Below are 21,047 nucleotides of genomic sequence, written 5' to 3'. Positions count from 1 at the left end.
AGCATTAACAAGTGTACGTTTGCCTGGAGCAGTACTGGCAGTATTCCTAAAACATGCGAAAACCTGTTACCTTTATTTTTGCTTACGTTACAGTTGACATGAATGTGTACCACAAGTTCGCAGGGTTTACAGGTAGTGATCACAGTACAATATCTCCACCCCCACGATTGTTTAATTATACCGGTAGAACAATGCAAACGCTTAAATAGTTCTCGTCGGCCGTATTACTCTTAAATCTTAAGTTTACGGTTTACATAAAATACAAACCCAGATATATGCTTTCTGTATAAAAACCTATATACTTTATATCTTTATTTATCAATATAGAGGATTTCTCGAAGATTTATGGCCATTGAAGAACCTCGTCAACTTCAGTATACAAAGCACATACAGACACGAGCGACACGCAAATACTACTTCCAAATACAATTAATACAGAGTAATTGCAGTATTAGATGAAGTACACGAAAAGCTGTTTATGTGCGATCGTACATCTATAATAATTATTAATACTATAAAATAACAGTACAAAATATGATCACGAAACTGTAATGTCGGGATTCAAGCTCCCTTTTGTGGTTTATGACGTCACTCACGTGTTAATGAATTTTGTCTTTTCTCTGAATTTTGAATATCCAATGGCATTACTCCCATGTCTCTTGTATCCTTTGCAAAGAACATACGTTGATTGTTCATTTTGACTCGTTTAGTTAAACTCCATTTTCACACTTAAGTTTACACATGTCGAAAATGGCAGGTCATCAATTTATTATAAAGTTCAAAAGAATAAAGATAAAAACTAAAAAAAGTCACTTGACGTTTTCAACATGTCCGTCAAAAACTAATCTGCATACGAAACTTGATATACCGTTGGTTGACCTCGGTCAGCTTCTTTTCTTCATGCGTACATGATTTCAAGTTGTTAAGAAAGTTTTTAACAAAATCTAATATGACCACTAAGTCACTTGACGACATCTGTCTAAAAGTTACGGTGCACAACTTCAAGATTGTTCTAAAACTTGTTCTTTCAATATGTACGACCAAAAGTTGTAGAGACAAAATTTGCGTAGAATAATATATCCCTAACAAAACAATAAGGGTAGGTCTACCAGCCGGAGGTTTGAACGCCTAATAATGAATGTAGTCGATAGAAAACCTTAAGTTTTAATTCAGGCGTTAAAAGCAAGTTACTCACGCACGTTTCCACAAGTGATGTACAGATATACAGGCCATATTCGTGGAGGACAGTAGGGGAGTTTCGAGTTTGAACCCTTTTATCGATAAAGGTAGAAAAAGTCCAACTGTATCACATGACCTGTAAAATGTTGGACAACTATTTCTGACTATATCTACTAGAACATGGGCTTCCAGAATAGGTTTCATAAAGAGTGATTTAGACGAATAGACGAACAGTGGAGACAACTGAGGTGCTGAACGTTTGTGAACTAAAGCAAAGAGGTGTCATTTATGCCTCTGCAACAGAATCACACAGGTGATATGTAAATTAATGTTAACAAAGGTTGCTTTTCACAGGTCACATGACACAGCAGGACTGTTTTTATCTCTGACGGCAAAAGAGTTCCAACTCGAAAGCCCCATGTTGGTCCGAAACGAACGATAGATTGTACATACGGACACTCGAGCGTCGTCGACCGTTGACTGTCTTCAACGCAAGCAGTGAGAGGGGAAGAATTGCTATCCAATGTTCAACGAAATCCGAGGTTACATATAGTATATGTATATATTCTAACAGGCGTTTATTTGACGCTCTTCCTTGTAATACCAGACCGGATCATAACGTGTAAAACATGTTAAAGGAAATGTGATCCTAAGGCCGATTAATTATGTATAGGAGACGGTAATTGCTGTGCAATCCGTCTACTGACGAGGGTTCCCCGCTTGAAATGTCAAAGGTGACACCACACTGCTGTGTCTATCACCTTACCAGAGAGATAATCCGTCGTTTGCAGCTGCCTTTCTCGGCGATTTTTCTTATCATATGCACTCCCTATAGAGAGATGCAGGAAAATTGCAATTGCAAAAGGGCACAGGTGCCGTGATCCCACATAATGTCCAGTGAAAATTCGATTAAATATGTGACAAACAAAACACAGAGGAACTTCTCGGTTCGTTTAGGCCCTGCAGAAAATCCTTGCTCTCCGCAAATATTCTGACATTCGGCACTGATGTTTTGATATGCACAAAAGTTCTTCCTTGGATGCATTATTTAAATCATCACAGACGTTGTCTGTGATCACAAATCGTTTTTGTTCATCGCTTAAAATTGCCGATTAGGTTTGTGCTTTTTTTACTAGTAGTCTTCATGAGGTATTCCCAGTGGCTTTTTTAGACCCCTTTTAATTCGAAGAATTGTCCATTGCACTGCATGGGCAAGCTGTATTTCCTTCTAGCTGTCGAGACTACTGTGGTCAAAAAGACCTTGGAGTTGTAGAACATTACCGTGTAAAGTTTGATAGTAGTTTCTGTGATTACTAGTACATTGCAAGTCTAGCAGAGACCCATTCCGTTTAAGCTTCCACCTACATTCTATAGAACGCATTTTTATGGGTTGAATACTCATGCCTTGAACAATCTACACGACATGAGCGCTGAAGGTATTTAATGAATAAATGTGATAGGCGAGTCTTAAAAGTGTAAAGATGTGTTGTCTATTGTTTCTAGAGATACAAACTCTTAGACCAGCAAAATTGCAAACTGTACATCCCTTTGCCCTCATTGCTCGTGGTGGCAATAAGCGGTCAACGAAGCCTGTCTACTGGTCGTTGAAGACAACATGCCTTCCACCAAAATGGTGTGCTACTCTACACATCACACGTGGGGAAGACCGTCAGTAACGTGCCAAAGGCAGGGGATTTCCCCAAGGCCTTCCTTGAACGATGAGTACATTTCTAAGGGGAGTAAACGGATGATGGATCCCAAGTTTTAAATCAACCAGTAATTATTGTGTAACATCTACCTTAAATCACAACCAAGCAAAAGAAAGTGTTTCTTCCTGTAGAGATCTTGCGGATGTCCATCTCTCGGTTTTGCTCCGCCACACTGTGGACGTCAAATGAGCCTCCACGCCATGCAGCGAAGTGTTTCCTTGCATGCTTGCTTTGCCGTTTGCTCTTACATTGATTGCAGCAAACGGTGGTGCGATACTTGCCAAGAAAATACAGTCAAACTTTATTAACATTTCGAGGAAAGTAATGCTCACAAACTTCTGCTAGATATCAGTACTGTTTAGAGCTATCACTTGTTGAGTAGCCTCTTCCCTATTCCCGTGTGTAATCAACTTTTAGCGCCATTTCCTTTAACAACTTGACGTGGCAATTCAACCTTAGTTTGAGAGATCAAGACACAAATTTTATTTGAAACTGCTTGTGGATTGTAGGACAGGGTTCCTATAATGCTGTCAGAGAGAGTTGCACCATTTTTCACAAAATAGGACCACAAGATGAGGTCGTAAAAAAAGCTAATGTGACTGAGACTTGGTTAGTTATTTATTTATGAGGTATAGTCTCAATTTCAGTTGGGCAGGTAATAGGCATGAGTCTATAAAGTAAATGTCATTGGAGTCAAAGTGTCTTAGATTACTGAGTAATGCTAATGGAAAAGGTAGACGCGAGTAATAATGGCGGTTTAACCAAAGAACAAGAAAGATAATTTAATTTCAAGCCAAGTAACCCTGGTCACACGGTTCTGTCGACAGCATTTGCTCGGAATTTCGAAACTAGTGCATAAATATTAATGACAGACGTGATGGCGGGGCGCGAAATTGCAGTATGCGCAGTTGCCTGCCTTGGCTATCGTAGGAGGGCGGAAAGAGGCGAAGGGCCGGAGCTGTGCTCCACCTACGGCAATTATACATGCGATGAAATATTTATGGACTGGAATTCATTAATCTGGAAACTTAGCCCTTGGACACACATTTAAACAGCAACTGACACATCAGAAATACAATGTTCTAACATCTGTAGAATAATTGATATTTTTTTAAATGGTAGAACATCTTTTTTTAATAGTAGACCTCTTCTAGATTCGTTCTTGTATTTAGATGACACAGGCTGACCTATTAACTCAATCGATTATGTGACAGAGTATGTACTGTTTTTATGATCATTACTCCATGATGGAACCGAGATCCTACCTTCTATGAACTAGTTACAATCTAATGTTTCTCGAGCGGACATTTTGCAGCAGAAAGATGAGAACGCAGTATTGTGCGTAGGGATGGGAAGTCTGTATAGAAAGAAAGACTTTTATTGTGCTAAAGTGTTGTTATCGGTACAGTGGATCGGCCCCTGATCCCTGAGGTCACTGGTTCGAATCCACCTCACACTGATTCTGCTGGGGATTTAATATGTTTGTTTACATGCTTTGGGTTTTAGGTCGTACTTAACAATTTTTCAGTCAAATGACGACGAGGAGTCTTCAAGCTGGGGATTCAAGTCACCACGTTTATCAGACAGGTGACCAAGGAATTTAGGAAAAGTATTATCACTAAGGTGTGACATTACGGAAATAATGACTGTAGACTGTAGTAGATATCACAATCCCTTCAAATCGTGAAACTCATGATTGTGTACAATACATACATTTGTATTATTGGCTTTTATTTACTGTTTTAATGATATCACTGTTGCCTCCCACACATTGACTAAGACAGGGATTGCTCCAGGTATCGCTCCTGTTTTCCCCACCCATAACCCTGACCGTCCTCTCAAATTTGGTGAAATATTCTTTAAAACGACGTGAAACAACGAATTAGTCAATCGCTCAATACTAATCACTCATTTGTCATGCGCAAAGATAAAAAATTGTTGATAAACAACTTTATTAAAATATTTACGTTAAGAAGTATCGATATTTTTATAGTGCCAATATTTCCAAGTGGCACTAACTGGAATGTTGCCCAAAGCCAGCGGTGGTATGAACATTTTGTTCTCTGCCAGATGGCTCTGGCATAGTATTGTCCATTTCCAAGTCATGAATGTTGCAAGAACACCTAGTTAAAAGATACCATGGCATTTCTTGTCTTAGATAACAACATCTTATAAACATTCAAGGTGTGGAGTGAGCGACCCTTGTGGGCGTCGTTATTGTCATTAGGGGTGTTTCGCCACTCCCTTGGGCATTAGTTTTGGCTACCGCGTGCTCATGATCAAGTGCACCGTGGGTGATACATTCTTATTAGGCCCTCTGTCGCAGATCAATGACTAAGTTATGGGCTTGACTATCTCTTAGCCCTGTCTTTACACCTGCCTTACATTTTGTATACGTGGACAATATCCTCGTAATGAAAGCCAGCGGATGGTATTATTTCTGTTACAACGCTCAAAATGATGTCTGAATATTGCCTGTGGGGATTTAATGGTATGGATGGATGCGAAATCAACCAAATTTCGCTAAAAAAGAACCGGCTAACGGGATAACAAAGCTTCACTTCACATGATATTTCACATGATCGAAGCGATATACATACACGAGAGGTAACCAGTTTGGTAATACCTATCATAAGAAGGTTTTTGATTCTTTTCACAATTACACGTTCGAATGACCAAGTTTTCAAACTCAGACTGAAATTTGCTATTGGTACCTTTAACATTCAATTTCGACCACAAATTGGGAATTAATTTATTTATTTTATTGGTGCCTAACGCCATACTCAAATATTATTTCCTTATGTCACAGTGATGAGATAAGTGAGATAAAGTGGAGTTGCTCTGCGTAAACCACCAACCTTAGGTAAGTCAGTGGCGAACTTGATACACTGGTGCACGACTAGTGGTCTTCAACGAAGATGCGACTGCGCCATGCGAGCGCCCTCGACCGACTGTCATCAAGGCTTCACAGAGAGTGACGAGGATAGCCTTTGTACTGAGATGAGTCGTATGTGTAGTCAGTCTTGGAAAAGCCTAGCAATGGAACAAAGCTAATTTTCAACTCTTGTTTTGCCTTCATCGCTACAGGATACACGATATCCTTTTCCTGCAAACACCATCTATCATTTATTGTGTCTTACGATCTATCATTTATCGTCATAAGACACATGATATGGTTGAGTTGTATAATGGGATATTTTTTGTAGCCTGCGTTATAAGCTCGAGGCATACGAAAACATCCGTAATGCTCATTTTAAAGGCAGTCCCCACTGAGGTGTAATTTCACTTGTACCTTTTGCGATATACGACGAGGTTCATCGAAAATCAATGAATCCCGGTCCACTGGGTCTTAGAATAGTGGCATCAACCAACGGTTAGCTAATGCCATGTCGTTTGATATATTGCATGGGTGCCAAATGGGACCGCACTGATCCAAGGGGGTCAATTATGCTCTGCGTTCTGCTGCATCAGGGAGGAAACGGTGTTATCAGCGTAAGAAATCAATTGGAAGCCGTCGCCACGGATATGACCAATCAAACTGTTGACATAAGCAGCCCTCATCGCAACCCACCGTCGCTCATAACAGTCCCTTCACCTCAAACAAAGATGTAATTACGCAAGTAGGCCTCGCTGCAATATATGGTGAGCTGTTCGGAACACGTTTCTTTTTAATCACCTGATAAAGAAAACGCCACCTGAGCAAGCCCATACAGATATACAGATAGACCATTTATTCTTACTAGATATCAACACAACATTAACATTATAGGCTAGCTCACCTCCTACCAAATGTTGTCTGAAGAGCTATAAAATGTGTTTCATAATAAATATAAAAGACGACAGCATGGTGAGTAATACCAGAGCATCGATGACAGAATGATAGTTGGCGAGTGGTCCCACGAACCCGTTGGGGTCAGTGTTTTATTCTAACTATTCCTGTAAATGGTTAAAAAGTAGCTAACAGCTTGCCGACGTGCAGACAAATGCTAAACTGTGTCTTCAGCTAGGTGTCTTGGTGGCAACCCTGTCGATTCTGTCGTGATAAAGCCCTTGGAATCTCTGACTCCTTTCTTATCCGCGATTGCTAGGACTTGTCGAGCTGAAGTTTGAAACGGTGATTCCCTTTGATGGTATCCAAGAAATGTGATTAGAGTCACACATTAGTACAAGGAAGATGTAAATCAGGGGCTGTAGACTGGCTGCATTGTCGTCCTCACCTTTACCAGCTCGTGCCGGCCTTTCATCCTAGACTCATAAACTTATGGGCGAATTCCTATGATCTTTCACTGTTCTTGTCTCGTCGATAGTTAGCCACTGTGATCCGCCATTGTCTGTCTGTCTTGATTTCTCTTGATTTCCCTGTGTGAATTACCCGTGTCGTCGGGAACACGGTTTTCTAATAACACTTACCCTTCTCCCGCCGTCCTAAAGCCATCATCAATCCCTTTAATGGCATCTGTTTGGTGTGCAGATATGTCTTAATGCCACCCGCTTGCGGAGCTCAGTTGCCCGATGATCGCATCCACACTTTATTACGGCAGAATAAGAGTATAACCCGGCGCCTTATCGACAAGCAATGTTTTAATAAGTAATAACCTAGCTGGATGAGTTTATTGTAGTAGAAAAAGAGGCAGCATGATGTAAACTGACAAACACATAACACCACAATGCAAATGCCACGAGCGAAGCACTTCAAGATTTCTTCTTGATATCATAGCAGGACTCAATATTTTTGTTCAATATATTAAAGGTTTGGCTTCTAAAAATATGGTGTATGTGGAGTGTAAAGAGATCGGTTTCTTACTTTTTTGTATTGGCGTGTGTGGTATATCTCACATTTGCATAAAGTTCCCTTATTTGAAGCCAGAACAGTGCAGTTTTGTGTAACCAATGAAGAACCGTAGTTTGAACTATTAATATTACATCAGCTTTAATTCATTGATTTATTCATGTCGTTTGTGTTTAATGCAGAATGATGTTTTTTTTCACTTATATCATGGAAGTAAGATTACCAGGCCACTACCCTTCGTAATATGACAGACAAACCTCTTGCCTGAAAGACGGCGGGGAAATAAGTTCTTTAGCCGATGAAGGCGTGAGCTGTTAGGGATATAATCTTCTTACACACATGGATGTGAATCTAATTATATATTAGACAGCAGGGTGTCAAGTTATAACCAGACCATTGGCCAGCGTACTGCTTTTACGCCTTTAAATCGGAGCTGTAAAGTTTTACGCACTAATGAAGAACCATACGTATACTTATGATTTACTATCCTCGGTTAACCACCATCTGTCTTACGCCATGATGTACTTAAATACATGGTGTCTCATCTGCTTGGCCTGCATGAAGATCTGCATGATCTGACATTTTCAGATATCTGAGAATCCACTTCATCTGAGACAATCTGAGACAATTTAATTGAGTATTTGTGTACAATCTGCATTTACAATATTGAAGACAACAGGCGATTTTTGTCAGATCTTATGTAACGATTGCTGCAGAAGCCTTCTCTTCCACAAATATGACATGTTACATAAACGTGGGGAAGCCCTTACGCCTATAAAACACGCCTATAAAACAAACCACTGTTTAAAAAATAAACTGGAAAATAAATCTGTTGATTTTAACAGAAAGTCTGTTGTCTGAGTGATGCTAGAATGTATTCTTTTATTGCAGCAGATTGTTCTGTTAAAGATTCTATTTAACTAACAGGATATTGTGTTGAATAGGACAGAATATTATGTTTAATATATATTAGAATATTATTTTTTTAACGTAATAGAATACATTCTAGCATAAAATTAACACTTTTGAGTGCTCGAGAAACATTTTTGATTATCGCGTTAAAAAAACAACAAATAAATAGATCAATAAATATTGTGGCCAGCTTAGATCATTCTTTTCATTAGATGAATTTACCCTATGGCTGGACCCACATTATTTACATAGAGTGTAGGCGCTATTCAAACAAGTTATCGGCATTCTCTTACCAGTATATGGCAGCATGAGGTGTGAGTAGTTTGATAGTGTGTTTATGCGGTATCACTGAGCTTCGGTAATAATGTGAAAGTAAATTTCGTGAATCAGTCTAAAACTGCACAGGGCACGACTACAACGGTCATAGTTTATATGAAAGCTATTTACAACTTATTTCCTGGTTTGCGTTGAGCACGTGACAATGAATTTTTTCCGTTACATGAAAGGGCACGCTCTGGAATAAGCGGTGTGTTCACAAACACGATATGTACCTTACGTAAATAGCACCGCCTTTAACTTCTCTGCCTTAGAGTATACAGTGCTGTAAATATATTTCGGTATGTTTCAACAAAATACTTTGACAAGCTACATATTAGAACCCGAATCTCAGCATGTGATACATGAGCGCTTTGTTTATTTAATTTATTTACATTTTTCATCTTTGTTTACATTTTTTTTCTCACTGACGTGATGGTGGTAAGATTTATGGGTGGAGAAAACGTAAGCATCCAAACTAAACCACTGCCCTTCGCCATATAGCAGACAAACCTCTGGTCTGAAAGACGGCGGTCGTATTGGTGAGAGGCCGGTCGGCTACGACGAACTCAGCTCTTTAGCTGTTGAAGGCTATAGGCGTACTGCTATAATCTTCCTACACACACGGATTAAATCTAATTATATATTAAACAGCAGAGTATCACGGTATAGCCAGAGTATTGGCCAGTGCACTACCATTCTTCTTTTGTTCTTCATCTTATAGTGCTAGCAACCATATCATGTTTGACACCTGCGTCTACATGTGAGGACACATAGACTCAAAGTCGGACTAATTAGAAGAAGTAAGAAAAGTGACTATAGCTTTGGAAGTGTGTTGTTAAACTGATTTACGAATTCCCCACTCTGGTAAAAAAAAAAATCAACTAACCAAAGGGGTCAAAATATGTGTGAAGAGAATGATTCCATCTATAAATATATTCCTAGGACAAAAGTCACACAATGCTGCCTAAGCTTTAGTTACAATAATGGATGTGGTATTGCTTTTTTCACATCCTCGTGGCTTTCAGTGCCTGCCTCGAATGGGAGGTAATTAAAACCTAAGACTACGCCTTGGCCGTGCTTACCAGTCTCGTTGCCTGATAACAGACGGTATGTGGCAAAGTAAAGAGGAGAAAATCCCGCTCGAAAGTCTCACTTGTCTTGATTATTCCAGTCTGGTCGCATGAGATGGGCTATTGAAAAGGGATACTCTGTCTGTAACACACGAGATAGGTCATCTCTTAAAGGTAATGGATCTGTGAGTATCGACTGTGTAGGAATGTTGTACAGTACATGGCTCCAACAGGCTGTCGAGTACCATCGGCTTTCCTTCAGTAAGCGTTAAGTCAGTCCTCAGACAGCGAAATTAATTGTGAAGTTCGTTATTATACATGTGAATATGTTCTATTTTTGCCTCGACCCACTGGACGATATTTCCACTGCTACAATACGCGGGACAATTGATTCTCGGATGAATTCATGCGTCAGCTGATTGCTGCTCCATTGTCGACTTCTTGTACTTGACCTGTGGAAACAGCCGTTAAGATCTGCCCAGTCTTCCCGTATCACGACAAGCAGTTCGCGTCAATAAAGCCTTTGTTTGCTTCTCAAAAGTACTATTTCCATTATGCTTACCTGTCACGACGCAGTGCTATAACGTTAGGCTGTGTATCGTTTTTCAAGTCGGCTTTCGTCAATGAACCACAGATTCTGTTTATTGATCAGTACATGATCTGCGGTAACACGTACTGATGCGTAAAACCTCAGAAGTTCAACAGTGGTGACTCCTCTTGCGCAATGGGATGAAGACGTTCTGAGCCAGCTCCTGTTTGTCTTCAACACTACATGCCTGCTAAAATCCATCGAAATCCATCTGCTTCAGTCTACCTTATGGGTTAATCTTTTCAATTAATTGGCGTTTTAAGGCCGTGGGACGTACTTCAGTGTTAAGGTGTGCGATTTCTTCCCGATATAAACGATGTTAGACGTAGCACAATCCCGTCCTTTGGCAGTCAATTTTTACAACCCGGCTATACAGCATGTTAGACGTGGTACAATCCCGGCTTTTGGCAGGCAATTTCTTGAATTCACCGCCCTTGTTGCGTGTGGGGGTTTTGATGCCAATATATGGTGGAAGATTGCTGTGAGGCTATTTGTGCGGTACGTACATGTGGACATCTTGGCTTTCATCACCATGGTATGCATGCCTTCGTGTCATATGTGGGAATGTAAATCTGGTCGGTGGTTTGCTCAGGGCCCTTATATAAGTGAAACATTCTTGAATGTCGCAGTAACAATAAAAAATATAAGAAATTGAATCCATTTCTTGACATTTAAGTAAAAATATTTCGCTCATATGACGGTGGTCAGTTTTATGAGTGGGAACACAGCGGCTAAACCATGCCTTCCAAAAAATATTCTGTTATATTTAGTAGAGAGACTGTTGTCTGAGTGATGCTAGAGTGTTTTGTTATTGTAGAGGATAATTTTGTTACATAGAGCACACATATTCGTTTACTTCAACATACATTTTAGATCTGATGCTGGATTTGAACGCTCATTATACTTATCCAAGGGTAGGGGTCTAAATCACGGAAGTATACACTTCCCAGCCGATGACTGACCGAACTTTTGGTCAAAGAGACTGATACCAATACAGAAGGGCTGTATCTAGCTGTTCAAATGCCTGTGCATTGGAGATCCAGAGCGTAAACTGTGCCCGGAAGACCAAATTAATGGCGGCTACCAAACGTATCATTTACAGTAAAGCAGAAGTAATCAATATTTTTTTCAAATGATGTTTTGAATGGCACAAATGTTTATTTTTTGCCGCTTCGTGAAGCCACAAACATGGGTTGTCGGTTTTATCAACACGCCTACAACGTCCAGTGCATTTCTAATCGATATTACACGCAGCAGCTTTTCTCAAAGCAAGACTGCACCACATGCATCGGCAGACGATAAAAGACTAGTGCAGAGTGCGCTCCCTTGAATTCCTGTAAATCACACTATTGCATCCGTAGTTTTTATTCAGATGTTCAAACCCGGTATGGAAAAAAATACACATCTGTCATTACAGTAAGGCTGAATTGACGCTCATTTATATGTAGTGCTCGATTCCGGGAAAGATTGCCTTATCAGTCGATAGCTTTTTTGAATTTTTTTACGCTAAAAAAGAAAATCTGAGTCAGCCTTCCTTTAATTTCTAATATTGTCTTTCCCCTCTTCTGTCTATATATTTTATGAATGGTAGCAGTTAAGAGTAACATGTTAAGGTGCTATGTTTAACGCCGTGTTGGTATAGGCGTAGGGCCTACTCACGGAATGCTTACTGATGTGGCGGTAGTGAGGTTTATGGATAGGGAACACAGCAGTGTTCGGAGTAGGGGATGCGAACATCTTAATAAGACACATCTTTGTAAGACCGAACATACGTTTGTGCCTTGACCACTTCGGTGGCTCCAAGTCAATAGACCCCGGGATCAAAGACTTTAAAAAAAGAACTGATGATTTAAACACCAAGCATGCATACATGAACATGTGTACCTTACAGCACTAATGAATTGACCGGCTGACTGACAGGGCCGGATAGCACAGTTGGTAGAGCGTCCGTAAAGTTAACTGACGTTTTGTACATGTTGCAGCTGTATTCGAAACACTGATCCTCACTGTGATCAAGATTTGGGGATCAAGGGAAGTAACTTCCTGATGTAGCGTTTAGTAATTATCTCCCCTGGACTGGATGTGTATAGCAGCCTGGAAACACTAACATTTACCACCATATTAATTTCTAGAAATCAGTCAAAGTAGATAAAACGAATATCAGTATATAAGTAGACATGTTAGTAATATTGAAATTTCAGCAAGTAGTAATACTGTTTGTAAGTCTGTGTAAGACTTCAGTGTCTTCATATAGGCCTTGTCAGGCCTAAACATGGCATGGTGCCCCCATTGTTTGTGAGCAATCCAAAATCTCTAAATGCCTTGTAGACCAACACATCTTTATAGTTAAACGAATCAAGTAAAATGAAAAGATCAAACGTGACTCTCGCAGAATGTAATTTGCTCTTCGTAAATAAAACAACAGAGGAAATATACTTGACATTTCATTTAAATACTGTCCAAGCCGACACACCACAAAGACAAACACAAATCAATCTTAATTATTCAAAATTCCCCAAAAATGTGTTTCCCATCGAAATAGCATTAATAACATAATAGGTGATGAAATACACTTTACTTGCAGGTAGCATGTTTAAGATGTGCAGATCCTATATACATACAATCACACATTCCTACAAGCACGCATACGCCCATAAACGTTCACAGCCACGCATGCACACATTGACGAACCCTCATATTATATATATATATATATATATATATATATATATATATATATATATATATATATATATATATATATATATATATAATTTATTATTTAATTGGTGTTTTATGCCGTACTCAAGAGTATATCACTGATACGACGGCGGCCAGCAGGGCAGGAGGAAACCAATCAGATCTCGGTTAAAACCCACGACAATCCGTAGGCCTCCCCACGTACGGCCAGAGAGGACGCCAGCATAAGCTTGAACTCACACTCGATCCCAATGGTGAGACGCTACTGGATCATTGCGCCGCGCTGGTGTGCTAACCCCCTAGGCCACGAAGACCCCATACCTACATATATACATACATACATAAGTAGATTTGGATGGCGACTCAGTTCCATAGGCTGATTTGTGCCATGCCGTTAAAGTGTTTCACTGATTTAGGTTATTCTAAGGAACACTGGTGAATTAATGGAGAAGTATCGCCCTAAAATCTGTGAATGAATCTGTGAACAGCTTTAAAAATGTAACATACATTTTTAGCTTCCTCTCCAGCCGTATGTGGGAAGGTCTTCCAGCAACCTGCGGATGGTCGTGGGTTTCCCCTGGTCTCTGCCCGTTTTCCTCCCACCATAATGCTGGCCGCCATCGTATAAGTGAAATATTCTTGAGCACGGCGTAAAACACCAATCAAATAAGTAAATTAATAAATAAATAAATACATTTTTAGACCCTGCAGGTGGATATTACTCGTAGACCTGTTTCCAATAGATTATTCTGGAAGTGTTGTGTACTGTTGATTACTCTCATTATATCGAGAGATTTAAGTGCTTTCCAAGGACAGAATTTTTTTCGCCTCGAACCCATACCTTTAATGTGTTTTCCGATATTTTCAGCTGGTTGTAAAAACTTACCTGTTTTGCCCATCTGAGTTATATAAAAAAAATAGGGATGTAATGTGTCCTGGTTTTAACATAAAATATTGCCGAAGTGTTTTAAAGTCATAATCTTTTATTCAGTCGTTTAAACATGCGCTTGCATAACCATGGTGACCATAAAGATTCCTCTTTTGTTTGTGCACTCACTGTACTGCATAAGGCATATATAACTACGATTTAAAGTGGGACACAGAAATGGCCGACATGTTGGTAAAGTGCATGTTTGCTAGTTCTCGACGGTGTAATGAGCATTGTGCTCAACTTCCGGTGCCTAGCTGATAGTAATGACAGCGCATGTCCCGCACTCTCTCTCTTTACGTCACAGACCAATAGCGAACATTTTAGCCTATACAGAAATCTTGCACAACTCCAGAGGTCATAGCCAGCAAGTGATATCAGAAACTATATCCTCAGCTTGTTTTTTCTATCAGTATATTTGATACCTGTGCATTTCCTTTACCTAGAGTATGCACAGCATCATTCCAAAGGACACCTCTAAATTAACTGTACTGGTAAATGTTGATGATATGTCCGCGCAAAGACATTAATAGTTAGGGTAAGCCGAAACAAGGACAGGTGTGTCGCGTGCGCTCCTCAAGTCAAAGTTGTTTATTGTTGGCAGGGATGTTAAAAGAGCGTAGCGTGATAAATTTTGTATTTCACTCATATCGAGACGGGAAAAGGGAAGGTATTTAGTATTTCGCATTAAACGATGTTTTACACAAGTCACATGAGGATGTGTCCATTTCAGGGAACGTCACTCAGGGATTATGGATGGACTGCTATATGGATCCCATCACAGCGGAAGATGTCTGTGAATCGTTCAGCACTAGTAAGTATGCGATTACCCTGAAAACACTCAGCGTTAACAATGACGTACAATGCATATAATGACGGCTGCTATGATGGTGTCTTTCGTGATTTATGCTGGTTTTACCACTGTGAAAACCACAAAATTTCACACGCGACAAGGCCTTTTTCTTTCCCCAATGGTGCCCTGTTTCTATTTCGATAGTATTTAGTGCTCATGTACATGTGCCATGTGCAGATTTAGAAATGTGTTGTGGTACAAACACAGCTATTTGACTTGATTTTAGTTAAATCTATTTTACACTCGAAAAAAAATCTATTAATTCTAACAGAAAGTCTGGTGTATGGGTCATGCCAGAATGTATTCTGTTATTATCATAAACATAATACTGTGCCACATTCAACGTAATATCCTGTAGTCTTATGCATTATTAGTGTTAAATTAATAGAATTTGTGTGCTATAATTATCGCAAGAATCTACTGCAACATAACAGAATACATTCAACCTACACTCAGACAACAGATTTTGTGTTAAATACAACAGAATATTTTTTGAGAGTAGTTATGATAATAACTTATACCTCCAACATTCATACAAGTCACTTGATCCAGCTCATTGCCTTAAGTGACCACAGTATTGGTATTAGTATAATAGCTAAGCCAGTAACCAACAGCTGAGAGACTGGATTGATTTTCACGACAAATTGGTTTACATGTTATCAACATTTATCATCGATTTTGTTCTATATTAGCTGATCCTCTGAATCAGAAAACAACAACAGCAGCACAGTTACTGTGCACACCGGAAGTCGCCTTGTCGTTTGTAGCACGCTGGGGCTATGAATGTGCCGGAAACTGAACTAGGGACCTTAATTGCTTTCTACAAGTCTCAGTCCGCATAAATTGGGTTGTGTTTACTGTTGTTTCCTGCACATCAAATAAATATTTCCTGGGTCAACCCCAGTGCCGTTCTAGACATTCCCCCAATATCGGTAATGGATTGGGTTAATATGGGGTCTTATTGGGACATTGTATTTTGGGGGAAACACAGGTAGGCGCCTAGTCAAATCTACACCAAGTGCTTTTCTATGAAATACACGCAGAGTGCTGCCCCTTTAATAACCTTGATCTTCTTTTATCGATAATTGTATAAATTGCCAGGGTGATTCTCAGGTATTATTTGTAAAATGGTCAACCTAACGATCTTCTGCGGCACTGTATCAGTAATGTAGCTAATTAGCTAATGTGTCCATCCTGACACCGGCCGAGTAGGCTGCGTGCGACACAGGTGTTGCGGGTTTTAAGCCACAATCAATACGGAGAACGTCCAGATAGTTTCCGCAGCCAATATCACACGCCCTGTGGATTCACCTGGACAGCAATATTAGACACAGCAATGCGCTCAGTTCTTATCTTCCCTCTCTATCGCGTCGATGGCAAACGTACAAAATTAATAAATGTACGCGTCGTGAAAACTGAACTGAATGAGTAATTATATTAGAACATATCCTGCTAGCATTGCCGCGTGCTGAGGAAATGTCATGCCGAGAGCGCAACTGCATACAGTAAATTGTCTGCTGCACCGAAGAGCCGACGGCTACTGTTTCCTCCGATTCCCTGAAGCACAGAAGCACAACTCCTCCCTGTGAGCGACAAGCCATCGGTCTGTCTGGAGGTCTGTGGTGGCATTCCTCAACAAAGCGCTCTCCGCGACACTCTGTGGAGGTCAACACAACAGGTATTTCCAGGCGGTGCGCCCAGGTGTGTCTCAACAAGGATAAAATATTCATGGTAATTATGAAGACTTAGCCTAGTGCTAGTGACATTGTGATCGAATAGCTGTGACCGGGCGTGCGCAGGAGGCCCGCGGTGTTGCTGTATCGGTCTGCCAGTGGATTATCTGGCTTTTGCCTAAGCAGCTTCCAGCAGTGATACAGCTGGATGTGAACGGAAGGTTGTGTTGCCACGCAAATGGACAGAGGTTGGTTAAGGAGTCACCTGTTCCCAGATTGATCTCCACAACAGACGGCGAAATGTGCTTGAATTTCTTTTCACTCGCTTGACAATACATCAAAAAGGTGATGCGTTATTATTACCGCTTATCTTCAAGGGCTGAAGAAGAGTTTAAAAAAGAGCAACACGCCCCAGTATTTTACACCTGCATGTGTCAACAGTGTTTGAACCGCAGCTTTTGGAAATTCTCCATATCCATACGAAGAATGCAAAAGCAAAGTTCGGATATGTAATTCACAGTTCGATTGTTCAACTGGAAACATTTCTACGATGAAAAATTTTCTGAAATTCAAAACAAGAGACCCAAGTGTGGATTTACGAAAGTTTGGCGAAGAATATTACCTAAGAGAAGCTCGTATATGGCGTCCGTTTCGGATGTTTGGACTGTTTGCCATGGTGGCGGCAATGCTTTTCTCTATAGCAGCTGTTCTTAATCACCACTGGGTGGACGGATTAGGTAAGTACTCTTTCATATATTTTTCATTAACTTACAATAATTTCATTTTCGTACTGGTTTTAAATGTTTTTATTTTTAAAAAGTGTATAGATCCTTACAATAATGCAATCGTAAGATTACCGCAGACTTTACCTGTCGCCAGTGTTTGCTGACAAAGAGTCACAGTTTGTACATTTTTGATAATTTTTTATGGGAACTCTATTTACCATATGTGGTTGTATGTGCTGTGATGGACGTTTAATGCTAACAACATGCTTAACACATTTCCAAAATGCTGGCTCGATGACATTTGTCATACTGGCCAGTTGTACGTGCCCAGATACCTAAAACACATGTTTCATTTCGATCGTTTTATCTATAAAAATTATTTAAAAAGAAGTAAAAAATCATGGAAAGTGTTTACTCAGACTAAGTAATCTCACCATTTTATTTGATGTCAAAAATTTGATCACAAGACATTGTTTAAGTTTATATCAGATAACTTTGCCCTTTTCAAAGATTAGGGGATGCAAAAACAAATCAACTAGAATAGCTCACAGATAAGGTCTTTTACGGCAACATGCCCAAGGAGTGCTAGTTGCACTGTGTACACAACGCTGACCACTGCTGACCTTGTATCACGCTCCTCAGCGCTCCGGGACGTCTCTTTATTTACTGCTGCGCGATGAAACGGTGTTGAGTGTCTCGTACAAAGTATCTAGTTTAATACATTTCGCAGTTTACAGGCGGCTTTCACCTAATATGAGTTTTGTAACACACGTCAGCGGATCTTGATAACGAATACCTTTTTTTAGCCTCTCCACACAATACAGCTCTCAAATGTCGACATTTTACCTCTAAAAATTGATGTAACCATATGCTTTGTGTATTTTCTGGTCTGACTTATGAAGGATAAAACCATATTGTGTGAAAGCTGAAATGTCTCACAAGACTTGTATTACATTTATAACGTATTTTTCTGCCATGGACACCAAGGGTCAATTGTTGGCTGTCAAGGTAGTTTTTTTGTGCTGGTTATAAAGAATGGTTTTACTGATTATTGTAGAACGCATGAGAACCATAAAAGCATTGAAGTTTGCATCGTTTGATAATAAATACCGGTAACAACGAAAAAGTCTTTAGGTCTAAGTAAAGGTGTGCAAGGTGTGAAGAAATGTTGATAGTGATGGTTTTATAAAACATTAGAAACATAAAGCTAGGTAGGTCTGCATCGTCCGATAATAAATAACAGCAATAAAGTGTTGAAGTCTAAGCAAAATTGTATTAGGTGTAAAGAATGGGGATAGTGATTGTTGTAGAAAACCTGGGAATCATAAAACTTGGTACTCAGAAAATAAATCACTCCAATAAAGTTTTTAATTCTAATTAAAGTGTAACATTAGACCAAGCAATGAAAAGTTAAGATCTAAGCAGTGGTATAATAAAATACCTACGTATATTTGTGTAAACTTGAAGCTGTGTGCCTTTGTGTTTATGCTTCTTTGTGGGTCCCAGCATAGCCTGTTTGAGTTTTTGTTTTTTAGTGTGGGCCTATACAGGCGTACACATTTGTCTGTGTCTGAGCCATATGTTTGTGGACTGAAGACGTGGTGTGAACCCACATGTACACAGTGTTAATTAAGCTAATTGGAGCGGTAACGATTAACCTTCCGTGAGAAATATGTCTAGAAGGGTAAATGTTTTTGGTTTTTTTTGGTTTGCTTTTGAAAAAAAAAACAGTGACTGGTACACTGTCCATATAGACCATCCGTATAGTCATGGTTTAAAGCGACCTATCCAGTTGTAGTAGCGTTAATATCCGTTAGCGTGGGTTCTTATGCATTATTTACAAGGTATGTTTCCAGTTCTGCCGTATGATAGTTGTACAAAAACGCATTACATGGTGCTAGAGCAGTTTTGTTATATTCCCTCCAGGAGAGACCGTTCGAATCTATCCATTCTATGCTCTGTCGAAAGATTTGATTGATTGATTGTTTTTTACGCGGTACTCAAGAATATTTCACTTATACGACGGTGACCAGCATTATGGTTGGAGGAAACCGGACAGAGCCCAGGAAAACCCACGATCATCCGCAGGTTGCTGCAAGAGCTTCAAACATACGGCCGGAGAGAAAGTCAACATGACCTCGACCTTAACTCATAGCAACCCCATTTGTCGGAGGTTGGGGCCATTGCGCCGCTGGCGTGCTAGCCCCTCTTCGCCATAAAAATAGCTATTTTATATTTTTAAAAAGTCTCAAAGTTAAAGAATGTATGTATGTATAAAAAGCACGTTCTTTATTGTTTTAGCCACTTCACTTTCTCAATAAACCCTTCAGTTTCGTGAAGTCTGGCAGGCTATTAAATTATACGAATATATGTGCATGATATTATCATGATTACTAAGAAGCTAATCATCTCTTATCATTAAAGTTAACTTAGTTGGTTTTTGTTTTACTTCCTGATTCGTTGAATGACCTTGAAGGAAAGCCATAATTGTTCCAAGAATCACTGTGTTTCATTTTTAGGAAGATAACCGATGATCTATGAAAAGGGTGAATTTAGACCCCATTACTCGAATCATAGGCTGATAGGCTGATTGACATTTAATACATATGGATCTATGCGTCGAAACAGAAGATCATTTTCCATAACATTTCCTAAGGAATCCAATCAAGAAATAACAACTGTTAATCCCAAGGTACAGTGTAGGCAATATATAATCATTATTCAAAGTGAATGTATGAGTAGAATTTTTAATATTTCTTACTCAAATCTGCCTGACAAAATTTCAGTTACAGAACGTAAAGAGAATGACTATATTCTATCGTACCATCAGATAATTTTGGCAGTGTGCTGCGTCTTGGTTTCACCGTTCTTTGGGCAAAGCTTTCTTTAATGCATGATGAGAATGGGAAGACCTTTATGTATCCAGGGCGACTATCAAAAACAAGTCTTTAGACGCAACCGATACTGCTGTACATGTACCAGTTTATCTGTGGTTAGTTTCTTGGGGAGAGGGAACCATAAAACACAGGCATTGTCCGGCCTCTGTTAAGACAACCGACAGCCTAATGGCACACTCTAGAAATCCTGTGGAGATGTCTTCTGGTTCGGCGACGCCTTTCGTGCCTGTCTCAAATGGCAGATTAAAGATAGCACAGAGCTGAATGCTCTGTGGACCAGGCGGGTCATCTCCATCCCTTGTGACACACGGCAGACACTTACGGCAATCTTCCATAGCGATCCCTACCAGGCCTCATCGATAGAGTAATAACAGGGACTCTGTACAACCTAGAGGATATGGCGGCCACTACTACCGGTCATCGTGTTGTTGCCCCAAGGCGATGAAGCTATTGTCTTTCTCAAAACGGAGACTGTCTGGAAATGACGGCGACGAACACTTGGCCACTCAAGCAGGCACCTTCAAAGGCGCTCCAGGCTCTCTTGGGTGCTTTTAGCTACCTTGATTTTTATTTTTGCTGTGGATGTCTTGGCAAAATTGGTGGTTGGCCTCGTATCTTGCTTGACGTTGTACCTCGGTCGCTCTGTAATATGGCGTGGGATAAAAACCGGCCCATTGCTCTTCGCGGATGCAAGATGGTTGCCAG

The 21,047-nt window shown here is 39.9% G+C and overlaps 1 protein-coding gene across 1 annotated transcript in view; it reads left to right on the top strand.

The window, feature by feature from the left end:
* Window positions 1-21,047, top strand: part of LOC135465892 (uncharacterized) — a 58,817-nt gene that overhangs the window by 20,020 nt on the left and 17,750 nt on the right. Inside the window, exon 2 of the mRNA XM_064743262.1 lies at window positions 14,928-15,008. Within this exon, the coding sequence (XP_064599332.1) occupies window positions 14,928-15,008 (81 nt within the window). The remainder of the gene's footprint in view (window positions 1-14,927; window positions 15,009-21,047) is intronic.

This window comes from Liolophura sinensis, chromosome 5, assembly GCF_032854445.1.
Source record: "Liolophura sinensis isolate JHLJ2023 chromosome 5, CUHK_Ljap_v2, whole genome shotgun sequence".
Classification (NCBI taxonomy): domain Eukaryota; kingdom Metazoa; phylum Mollusca; class Polyplacophora; order Chitonida; family Chitonidae; genus Liolophura; species Liolophura sinensis.
The sequence above is the reverse complement of the archived record's forward strand: the minus strand, read 5'-3'. Positions and strand labels throughout refer to the sequence as shown.